The 12,127-nt window shown below is 42.4% G+C and overlaps 1 protein-coding gene across 1 annotated transcript in view; it reads right to left on the bottom strand.

The window, feature by feature from the left end:
- The window catches only part of EDNRA (endothelin receptor type A), a 243,916-nt gene that overhangs the window by 145,505 nt on the left and 86,284 nt on the right, over nt 1-12,127 (bottom strand). Inside the window, exon 3 of the mRNA XM_086962268.1 lies at nt 7,074-7,201. Coding sequence (XP_086818394.1) covers nt 7,074-7,201 — 128 coding nt within the window. The remainder of the gene's footprint in view (nt 1-7,073; nt 7,202-12,127) is intronic.

Below are 12,127 nucleotides of genomic sequence, written 5' to 3'. Positions count from 1 at the left end.
GACCTAAAAATGAAGGTGGTGTTCGGTTCCCTGATTTTAGCTCATACCACTCTGCCTTTTTGATCAAACAATCCTTCTCCTTGGCTTATGATTTCCTTGATACTCCTGTCCCTAAGTGGGTTCTTCTGGAACGCTCTCTTCTAAAAGATTTCTCCTTTCAGCATATTACCTTTATGTCAAATTGTACCTTTATATCCAAATATCCCATTTTGAAATATTCCCAATCTCTATTACAAAATGTTTTTTCCTCTAACCTCTCCCCCTTGCAATGTTTTTTATCCTCTGTGGTTTGGTATAACAAATTTCTTAGATATAAAGGTAAATCGTTCTATTTTAAACATTGGAAGGAAAAGGATATACTGTTTGTTCATCAATTTTTTCTTGATTCCTCCCTTATTTCTTTCCCAGTACTGCAAAACATGTTTAATTTACCACCCTCATTTCCTTCTGAATATACTATTATAACATCTGCTATTCAATCTCACTTGTCTTCTCTACCTTCTTCTTCCGAATCTTTTTCTTCCTTCACTCCTGTCACTCCACTTTATCCTTTGTTTTCTACTCAACTCCCTAAAGCTGCTCTTGTATATTCACTTTTACTGTCCAATACTTCTGTTCGCTCTAAATCTACAGTAGAGACTGCTTGGGAGACTGATCTTGATGTCTCCCTCGACACTGCAATGTGGGATCGTTTATGGTCTAGGATTTTTAAAGTCTCCATTGCTGCACGCATTACCCAATCCTTGCTCTTTATATATCATAGAGTTATTATTACCCCGGTTACTATTCATAAATTTTCTCCTACCTCTTCTCCTTTATGTTGGTCTTGTTCCAAAGTTCCAGGTACTCTAAAACACCAACTATACGATTGTTCCCCTGTTTTATCTTTTTGGACTGATGTTTGGAATATTTGTATGAAAATGTTATCTCTTTGTTTCCCGTTATCTTTTTTACGCATATTTTTAGGTTCTTTATCTGATGATATTAATATTGTTACACCCTCTTCTGCTAAATTGTTTGACCTATTTATTGCTCTTGCACTTAAAGTTATTTTATCGTGTTGGAAAGACAATTCTAAAATCTCTGTCCACACATGGTGGAACTACATTTGTGATGAACACAGAATTTCTATTGCTTCCTCCACCTCTGTTCCTCTGAAAATTAAATCCGATCTGTTATGGCTTCCCTTCACTTCCTATCTTTCCTCTAATCCTTCTCCTTTACCACGTGCTATTACTCCCACATGATCCCTCTGGCTACCCTCACTCTCTCTTCTCTTTCTCTTTTATTCTTTCCTTCTCTTTTGCTTTCTTCTTTCTTTCTCTTTCCTTCTTTCCTTTCTCTCTTTCTTTCTCCCCTTTTTCTTTTCCTTATATAATTTCCTCTGAACTGATGTCATTCAATATTATATTCATATGTACTTTTTGTGGCTCAATGGTTAGAGCGGCAGACCCTGATGCAGAGGTCTAGCCCCGGACCAGGGTTCAATTCCCCGCCTCGGCGGGTCTTGGGCTCAAAATTCCACGGACCTGATAATTCTCGCCTCGGTGCCTATTCTAATCATAGAGTCCCACTCTGCAACTCTGGGCAATAGCTTGCTTAATCTCCACAACGGCCCCCACAACGCTAAGGATGCCTGGCCTTCACCCTGGGGGCGCCCAGGAGTGGACGCCTCACAGGGAAAGCCAGGACGGGTTCCACAGCGGTATTCGTACAAGCGCCTTGAGACCCTTGCGGGTAAGTAGTGCGCTATACAAGTATCAATTTACATTACATTTACATTTATATGTCTTTTGTATTTCTTTTCAATGCTTAATAAAAAATTTCTTAAACAAAAAAAAACAATGGCCATGTCCCACATTCCACATCAACTTTAAACAATATATATTTAGAGAAGACACCATGAACGTTCCATTGATTATGGTTCTTTGTAAACGACTTCCAGGCCAGGTGCCTTCAGCCTTTTTCCCTAAAGTCAATCAATCTATCAATCAGGGGTTTGTAAAGCGTGGCTACTCACCCGTGAGGGTCTCTAGGCACTGGGGCGCGGGGGGCTGCTGATCCATCTGGGTGTGGAGTTACAGTCGAAGAGCCAGGTCTTGAGATCCTTCCTGAATTAGGTCAGGGTGTTCCAGGTCTTGGCGGCGAGTTAGGAGAAGGATCTTCCTCCGGTTTTGGTCTTGTGGATCCGTGAGACGGAGGCCAGAGCAAGTTGGGCGGTCGGAGTTGTCTGGCAGGGTGTTGAAATTTAGGCGGTGATTCCGGCATTCTGGCCCTGCATCATGGAGGGCCATTTAGGAATTGGGACCAGTGTCGGACGTTAATTTTAGCAGGGAGAAGCAGGGCGGGACACACACATGCACACATATACACTCACTCACACCTATGCATTCACACACATGCACACACATATCCATTCACAATACTCCCTAACAAATATTAATACATACACACATGCACCAAACATTAATAAAAAAAAATCACACTTACCTGCAGTTCTGCCTCGGGGATCCCAGGACGGATGGTTGTGTTGCCTTTCCTCATTGGCTGACCTTAGCCAATGAAGGAAGTCAGCAGTCCCTCCCTCGTCACAGGGTGGGATTGGGTCAGTGAAACTTGCTGATTTTACCCCACTCTGTAACGATGTGTTAGTGATTGACACTTGAACCTGGGTACTTGAGTGGTTAAAACGGAAGCATCTAGGTCTGAGGCAATGAGTGGCACTCCCTCTCATTGTGAGGAGGAGAGACCAGAGGTGCTTTGGCAGGCTGAAGAGATCACGCCCTCAAGAGCTGTGACATCTTCAGTCCGGCAAAGTTCATATCTGGCAGCCAGGAGCATGTGCACTTAGTTCTTGTCTCACTCCTGTCTGCTTGATCTGAAAATACATATTTTTTCTCAGCCTGACAGACACTCTTCTTGATGGGCAAAAGGTGTGGCCCCTCAATCCCTATGGCAGGATGTAACTAAATGGGACTAGGAGGACATAAAGTACCCTCCGCACGTAGAAAATAATTGTTGTTGAAAATGTTTTATATGAAATGCTTTGGCATTTTATTTGTGAATAAATCCTTATAAGCTAATCAGCTGTGTTGTGGAATGATTCAGAAGTAAGGGTAACCTGTCACTCAAAAGCAAAAGCCTTGGGAACTACAATGTGTGCATCTTAAGAATGCCTTGAAACATCATTGGTTAAATTGTAGTCATAGTAATCAGTGCCCAATTATGTTCAGAGAGTGAGGACATGCAGCTGAAACCCGATGTCTTCTGGGAAGACAAAATAGCCCACCTTATCTTTATTTAAATTATTAGGATTTTTTGGGGGACAAAATATTGCCCCCACCCCCCAAAAAAAAGATTGCACTTTTGATTTTTTTCATAACTATATTCTATGTAGTAAATACCATGTCTGATGTAAAGACAAAACATTAATTGTAATAGGAGCAGAATGATGAAGTTCTTGCTGATATACAAAGCCGAAAACGTATAATATTTGAAAAATACAAATTAGATCAATGCAGCAAAAAAGCTGTTTTTAAAAAGCTCCACATGCATTTGGCAAGAGGTGGAGGACCATCACCTTATATCAGCAGCCTGACAAGGGTCCCATGGTCCCAACTCCAAGCAGTTACAATTGGTCCCGACACCGTGTTTAAATAGTGAAGTACAGTCATAATTGGGGTGCAGAGGGCCACTTATGCCCCTGTGCTCCAGTGCAATTGCACCTGCTGCACTATTGATATCTACACCCCTGCTTATTGTCATCTAGAGGTGAAAGTCATGTTCACAACTGAACAAAAATGTTGCGCTCCATCAGACAGAAATGATTCCTGGTAATACTAATCTGGAATTCCTGTTTGGACACCGGACAGACCATGGGAAGAAGAGTGATCTACATAATAGGGAATGGCATTATGGGGTATTTATGATGAGCATATTCAGGGAGAGGAGCCTCGCAACCAACCAAAGGAGAATCCTTAGGCAGAGAGGCAGACCTGGTCTTCAGAAAAGGACAATGTCATCGTTGAACTGGTACATGGCTTTTAATATAATTAAGGCTCCCTGTTTTCTGTTTTTACAGATAAATACATAAAGAAAACAATGTGTTTTCTGTCTTCATTTATTTAAAAAAATGGATAAATACAGAAAATCTGCTTCTTTTCAGTGACTTTTCGTGCTGTCGTTCCTGAGTTTAGCCCAACAGCTGAGCAGATGGACAGCATGGGAAATTAAGAAACAGGATGACATTTCTTTAAATAACTGCATTTGTCAACTAACATTTATGTTATAATGCTAATATTTGCCGGTGGATTGACTGTTATGTAATATTTGGCATCTTAAATAGCTAAAACACAACAGACATCAAAGTATGACTGCGTGTCTATCATTTAAATAAATATGGAAATGTACAGTTTTACAACTACATTTATATGCAAAACACAAAATAAATATGGATAAATACGGATAACATGGCCCAAAAATAAATATGGATAAATACAGACGGAAACGTTAAAAAAAATACCATAAAACCGGGAGCCCTAAAAATAATATAAAAGGATACCTGTATAGAAAGCAATTTCCTTTCGGATAGGAGGACACCTAATGATAATAATAACAAGGAAGATGATGATAATAATGAAGCTCATTATGATAATAATAATCATACAGATTGGTGTTTTTATAAAGTGATTACTACCACATGTTATTTTAATATGTTGTGACCAAGGAGGTTCTGTACCGAAAACTCTGCAACAAACTTTATGGGCCTCATTTAGACCTCAGAAGTAACATTGTATTTGACTGAACTTTGGGCTGATAGACAACATACAAGATGGGTACGCACAACTTTTGTGAGTCTTGTTACCCATTTATTGTTGTGCCTCGCTGCCTTAGCTCAACACAAACAAGGCAAAATTGATCATTACTTGAGTTTTTATATTCATTTTAGGCATTAGGTCTAGAGGACCTTTGCTTATGGCAAAACAGCTCTGATTCATTTTTGGCGAACAAAGCGGTACAAAAGGGGGTGGTGATGGACGGAGAATCTGAACCAATCAAACACACCCACCCAGTCAACAGATCTGTGTTTAATCCATTGCCGTTCTTTAGCCCACTCTGCCACCCCAGTTCAGACATGGCCATATGCAAATCAGTCTGACCCTGTTCCTCATGGGAACAGTCCAGCCGAACTGCCAAGCCATGCCTTCCCTGGACGGGACTCAAGCTTCCTAGGACCGGTTTTTGGCATTACAGCCATTTTTAGGCTGAGCACTCGGCTTACCATGAACTTATAGGAGCTTCAGCCCACTTGCTGCTTACCATTGGTTGACTTTGGTTTCACTCTCATTTGCTTGCTTCTCATTTGTTGGCTGTCCTTGTCCAAGGTTATCCATCTTGTGTGTGTCTCTTGCTTGAGCATAGCCACTTCACCATCTCTCCGATGCGCTGGCTAATATCGTTTCACTGCTTACTTTTAAGGAACTTCTTTTTCTTTTTGATTCGGCACTTAATGAGAGCACATGCTTTCCAGCTCTCTCCTTCTCGCCCCAAAAAGCCATCTCTGTTGCTCTGTGGTTTTTTACTTTCGTACTTCTCCCCTGCCCCTCATGCTCTGTGTTGTTCTTGTCCTCATTTGCTTCTACCCTGCTTCCTGTGTTGCTGTCACATTAGTGTGCTACTCACTCCAGTATGTGCTTACCACTACACGCTGTTTGCTTTTCGCTACCCCACCCCACTATGCTCTGGGTTCTTCTCTCCAGTTGTGTTGTTCTCTCTCTTGTTCCATGCATTTTCTCTTCTCACCCTTTTGCTCCCCCTATTCGCTCCCCCGACCTCCTATCTACACAATCCTTTAAAAAAATGTGCTCTCATGCAAACAAATCTCTGCTTGCTTTAATTTTAGTATTTATATATCAAAGATGGCAGGTGCCACTTGGAATTTGCATGTAAAAATTAAAGCAAATTGCACTCACGTCATTCCGCACACATGTGTGCTAGTCGAATGACACAACTTCCAGCAACGGGTGTGTCATCATGCATTCATTTATTTACTTATTTCGATAATGCTGTACAGTGTCAGAAAAAAGCCTGTCGCTGTAGAGCACCTAAAAAAGGCTTTGCAAAGCCAATAGGTACCAAAGAAACCTAAAGGCTATGCCAATTACAATTGTCACAGATGTTGGACTGCCATTCATTACTAGCTAAAGTGTAGTGGCAATGCTGGGAGGAAAACATGGGCATAAATAAGTAGACACTGAACGTAAATCATGAGGTAATAATGCCAAGTGGTAAAAAGTATGCTCTCTCTGCCTGGCCTTGTCATTTTGATGCAGATTCAAAAAGTTCCCCTCGAAGTAAGAGAAAGACTAGGAATGGGGCAGAGGATGAACACATTCTACGTGCCTGGTTGAGAACTGCTGCAGTCAGAAGCAGTGAAGTCCACAGGGCATTCAGACTTTTCCAATGGAATAGAGAAGGAATCTGGCTCAGTGATGCACCAAATAAACCTTGTGTGCAGAAATGAGATATCATGGTGCGCCCCACTTTAGAGTTATCTGAAATGATGAGATATTTATTGGCATAATGGGCCAATGAAGGGCCTGATTCACAAAGGTAAAAGTTTGTGATTGTTTGCTATTCACAAAGGGATTTAGGAGAATTATCTTTACAAGTGTGGAGTCCCTGCACATAAAAAGATGCGTCTTTTTCGCACTTGTAAAGTTACTTCTCGTAAAACCCTCTGTGATTGAATAACAAACAATCGTAAACTTACACGGAAGTGTAAGTTTACTTTTGCGAATCAGACCCTAAGGGTGTATGTGTCCTTTTAAAGTAGACTGAGGGGTTGACCCTTCACTTTTCATCACTTGTCTATCCAGTCACTTCGCACCAGCGAATATATGGCACAAAGATGGCGGCTGGGTTATGCATTTCTCTCTGTGAATGTATTGGGCTATAGAGATGTTTGAACGCTGCTGCATGCAGAGCACTTAGGGGTATTATGGCAAAACAGTATCACTGACAAATATACACACTGAAAGTAAAGCAAGAGTTAAAGAGAAATTGTGGCCTACCTGTCCACGCTGAGCGCGCACAGATTGAGGACGGTGATCCCGACCGAGGCCTTCTGGGTGAAGGGCACCATCTTGCAGAGGAACAGTCCAAACGGCGACTCGACAAAGGGGAACCGCTGAGCAAGGAGCTGAGGGAAGGACAGAAGGGGAGCAGAGATCAGACAGGGCCTCCGTTTGAGCACACAACAGGTCCGAACAATGGGGGGCGTGCAATCTCAGATCAGCTGAGCGCAGCCCCCAGTTCAAACTGGGTCCCTTGTGTTTGTGAGGTAATAGAGTAAATGTCACGGCAAGCAAGTTATGCTATTTCATTATGTCTTTTCATAGGTTGTGTTACCCACTGGATCTTACATTCTGAAGTACCTGAAACCCCTTTGATAACCTTAAGATTCCCAATCCAGCATGGTGATAAGTACATGGAATTTTGCAATGCTGTAGGCGTTTTCATTTACTGTATATTTATGTACTGAAAATTGCTTCACCAATATTGTCATATTAAGTGCACATCAGTCCTCAACTTTCATACAACTGATTTATGATCCAGATTATACCTTTCTACACTTCCTAGAGTACCATATAGATCAAATCTAACATCCACATTCACTGCTGCCCAGTGAGAATGTTCAAAAAACATGTGAAACAGCTTACTATTGTTATTTTCAATTAGACCAACTTTATGCAGCTAAAATGCGAACAATACAAAATTGAATCATCAGTGCATACATGCTATATATATAGCTATGTTTTATTCTTTAGACACATTTGAGCCATCATGATCTTTATATAGGGCAAAGTGTGATCCAGCTAGTGTTGATACTTCAAGACACAGTGGCGTATGTATTATGAACGACAATATAGTGCAGACAAGAGATATCTTTATCTTCACATCTGTATTACAGAGCTATTCAGGCCATCTGCAATTAACCCGAAGGAGTGAATCCATTTGCATTCATGTCTGTCTAGAACACTGGAGATGTATATAACAAATTTGGGAATAAATACCCATTCATTCATTTCATATTATGTTCAGTACACTGTTTTATAAACAACGTTTTCAAAACAAAGAGACATCTGCTCGACTACTCTGCGGTCCAATCTGGACCTTCAAATTTCAGGTTGTCTGCCCCCTTCCTGCTTCTCATACAAACCTTTTTTCATCCTGATGATGACCCTGTCCCTTGGTTGGATTGAAAAACTGATCCACTAACTGACCAGGAAAGATTCTAAATGTTACATTTACGGAAGTTCCTTGAAGTCTCCTTCCTGGTTACTGTTTTACCCCAATAGTTACACATACAATTGTTTTAACTATTGTTTCTCCTTCAGGGTGACAACACGATCACTGCACACTGTGTCGCCACCTCACTTTTGACATTTTGTTTAAATAATGTACTGATGTGAATAAATGTTTGTATTACACACCTGGGGCCGTATTATACAATACGGCACATTTTCATTGTTAGCGCAGGGCGGTCCTTTCATAAGGTGCACTCAGAGCTAACAAAGAGAGTATGCCGTATTAGATTGAATGTCCTGCCCCCAGGGCAGCCTCGAACTTGTGCTGCCCTGGAGCCCTGGTAAGGGAGGCAAAGTCCTGGTAAAACTCTGCTGGGAAACCTTCACTGCCTGGAGCCTTTCACTTAGGCCAAGGGTCTCCAAACCGGTCCTGGAGGGCCGGATCCATGCCAGATTTTTTAAATAACTACATGTATCTCAATGGGGATATCCAAAAAATCTGACATGGATCCGGCCCTTCAGGACCGGTTTGGAGACCCCTGACTTAGGCAATTGCTGCAGCTGGGCCTGGACCTCTCCTAAAGTGAGAGCTGTTCTCTAGGTCCAGAACATATTTCTCATCCAGCTAGGGAAGTGCTAAATTGGTCAGGAATTCAGATGTACGATCTGGAGCGGGAGGGTAGGGACTGCGATATTCTTGTTCCAAATGGGTTTTGAAAGCATTGACTATCTCTGCGTGTATTCGTCCTGGCACTGAAGAGATTTAAGGTGAAGTATGGGGGTGATGGGAGTATCCAGCCTGAGGACCTATGCTAAAAACCGTCCAGAACATTGGACTTTCGTGTGTAGAAGTTGGCGGTATGAAATCAAGGTATATTTGTCTAGCCTGTCCCCTATTTCTGCTAGAAGTCGATGTGCCTCTATTATAACAATAGTTTATTTCGGAAAGTGCTTTCCTTAAAAAAATGTACAGTATAAAATATTTCCTTCTTCATACAGTAATCATGAGAACTAATCGCTTGGCATAGATATGAGTACAATTAGGAGCCTCAAGGATTTAAGACAGCGATTCTTCTTGTCATCTTGACTTGAGGGTGGACAGACTTTTATAAAATGATGTGTTCTTTGACAGTCTGCTGTAATCATAACATTTCATTTATGTGAAACAAGACACAATTCTTCCCATCATTTTGACACCAAATAGCGGCCGTGGATTAACAACTTTGCACAATATATCACTTGTCCTTGGCAATGTGCTAGAAGCTAAGCACACCATTTCCTTTTTATATACGTTAGAACATAATCTATGGTATCAACAATCCCAAATATGTTATTTCCCATATAACACACTAAATAAATCAGTCATTATAAACAGTCACAGGCAAAAAGATGTACTTTTAAAAGTACCTAAAATACTCTGTGTCGTAATGGGGTACATATTACTTTTCAGGTGAACTAGAGCTCGTGAAAAGAGCAGCTAGGGTGAGATAAACTACAAATGAAAAAGATCTTCAAAATTCAATGTATATTTTATCTCGCTTCAATTCATCTGCTAAGAGCCTCCTCCATCAACAACCTACTCAAAGTACGCATTTTCTGTAACTAAATGTTATTTTATATGTCCCTTATAATGTAGGTAATGAGAATGATGCAGCATAAGAGTCAACTTCAAAATGTCATGGTGTTAGAAATGTAATACCCTCTGAAAGAGCTCTACTATAAATAAATAGCTACTCAGGCAGGACACTACTTGGGGGGCTGCATCACTTTTTAAAACCATTAAAGCTTCGAGGTGTTGCCAAAAGCCTAGGTGAATGCATAATGGGTGTATCCGCCTGTTTCTTATGCGAGGCAAAAAAAAAAGTATGTGCAACATTTTCTTTACGGCACAAGTGCAATTTCTGAAATTACAGCTGCCATATTTCCATTCCGGTGTAAAAGACTAGTTTTCATGTATCATGTAGAAGCTTTATATAAAGTGTCTTGGCCATTTGGAAATATTTAGTGTCCAAAAACATTTTAAAGTAAGGTCGGCAATCTGGAGCAGTTTGGGCCCGGTCTAATCCACCAGCACCCCCGGAACTTATGCTGGTGAAACCAGGCCCCAGGTGCGTGAACACTCCACTTGTCCCGGCTGCAGCTTCCACCGGGCACTCGCAGTAACCTCCGCTCCCTCGTGCCGATCCCCCTCATGTGACCACAGGAGGATGTCTCCAGCTACAGTAGGCCCAGAGAGTAGTGGACGGCCACGCCCCAGCTGAGTCCCCAGGTCTTGCACCCCCCCCCCCCCGAGAACCCCCTCTTCAGCCACCCTGGGGAGGATCTACTGGAACAGAGTGGATCCTGGCTGTGTTGCTTCCATGCTAGACTCCACCATGCTGGCTGAAAAACCATGTGCCTGGCCACCAGATCCTGAGGAGCAATAACGCTGATGGGGAGGGCACAGTCAGTCCCATGGAATCGAGGCGCACAATCTATATCCCAGTGGGCCCAGGCAGGAAGCGGTAGGATGTGGATCCAAGCCCCAGCTAGGCCCGAGAAAGTCACTCAGGAAGGCCCAAGTGTGCCCCGGCCCCCACATCGGTAGAGACATCCGTTTGGTGTTGGGGACTCCTCAGCAGCCAACACAGAGGACCCAGAATTAAAAAGAGGGTTGAATGCCTCAAAAAATTGATAGAAGGAAGCAGGATAGGTAAAGGATTAGGCACTGGGAAAACCCCCTCCAGGAGGCGAGTTGTCCCCCCGCCACCCTTGCTTCAAAACTGCGTCCATAATAACCCTCAAATCACACCACTGACAATGTACTTTGGCGCCTAAAAGGTCGCAGTTTATTCAACATAACATGTTTATACCTTTGCAAAATCATGGTTATCCAAATGCTCTCTTAATATCCATGCTAACATAATTCATTGTCTTTGCAATCATTTTTGTCGCTCTGTGGACCCAACCTCCACAATATCCGGGGGAGGGAGGGGCCACCTGTATGGGCCTCCGATTCATGGGTCTAGGCTTCAACTTGCTACCGACTTGGAGGGTGTCCATCAGGACCTGCCCGGGCTGCAAGTGCCGTCCCGCTTGCCCTCTACTGCGCGGGGGGATTTGTGCTTACTTGAACCTGTTGCCCCCTATTTATTCCCCCCTTGCTTTGTTCAGCTTGCCTCCGGATTGGGGGGGTCCGAGCTTGCCCTGGATTGGTCACCCCTCTCTAGTGGGCTGTGCAGATGGGCGGGGACGGGCTTCCCGCCTCCGGACGGCGTTTGCCCCCGGGCCCCCACTGGGTCCGGCTTCGCCTTCCCCGGCCCGGGGTACGACAAAGCTCCCTAAGGGCACGTCCTGCTGGCTATCTTCCCTGGCCACACTTAGCTGTCAGAGAGACGCTTGCTCAGTTGAAACTTATAATGCTGGAAGATTGTGATTCATTTATGGTGCACTGTAAACATTCATAGTACTGTGCAATGTGTGTCTAGCATCGTACATAAAACTCACGAAGCAGAAAGTAGGTGCTTACATCACTAGCAGCACTGATATTATTAATAACTCACTAAGTAATGGATTACTTTCCAACTAATTCAAAACAGGCATTGTTTGTTCTTTTCTGTAAAAAAAAACTAATTTATGAAATTAATGCCTTATCTCACTGCTCCCTTATCTTCACTCTGCTTCTAAAATTCCATTTAATAGTAATAAAATAATGAAATAATAATAATAATATGGCGCAAAACACTTGAATGACAGTGGACCAATTGAAATGCTGCCATTGAGCCCATCATTCCATCTGAAAAAGTGCAAAAATGTTTTTAATTATAAACTTATTATAA

Source organism: Lissotriton vulgaris, chromosome 3_1, assembly GCF_964263255.1.
Source record: "Lissotriton vulgaris chromosome 3_1, aLisVul1.2, whole genome shotgun sequence".
NCBI lineage: Eukaryota > Metazoa > Chordata > Amphibia > Caudata > Salamandridae > Lissotriton > Lissotriton vulgaris.
Note: the sequence above shows the minus strand (reverse complement) of the source record. Positions and strands in the feature narration are given on the sequence as shown.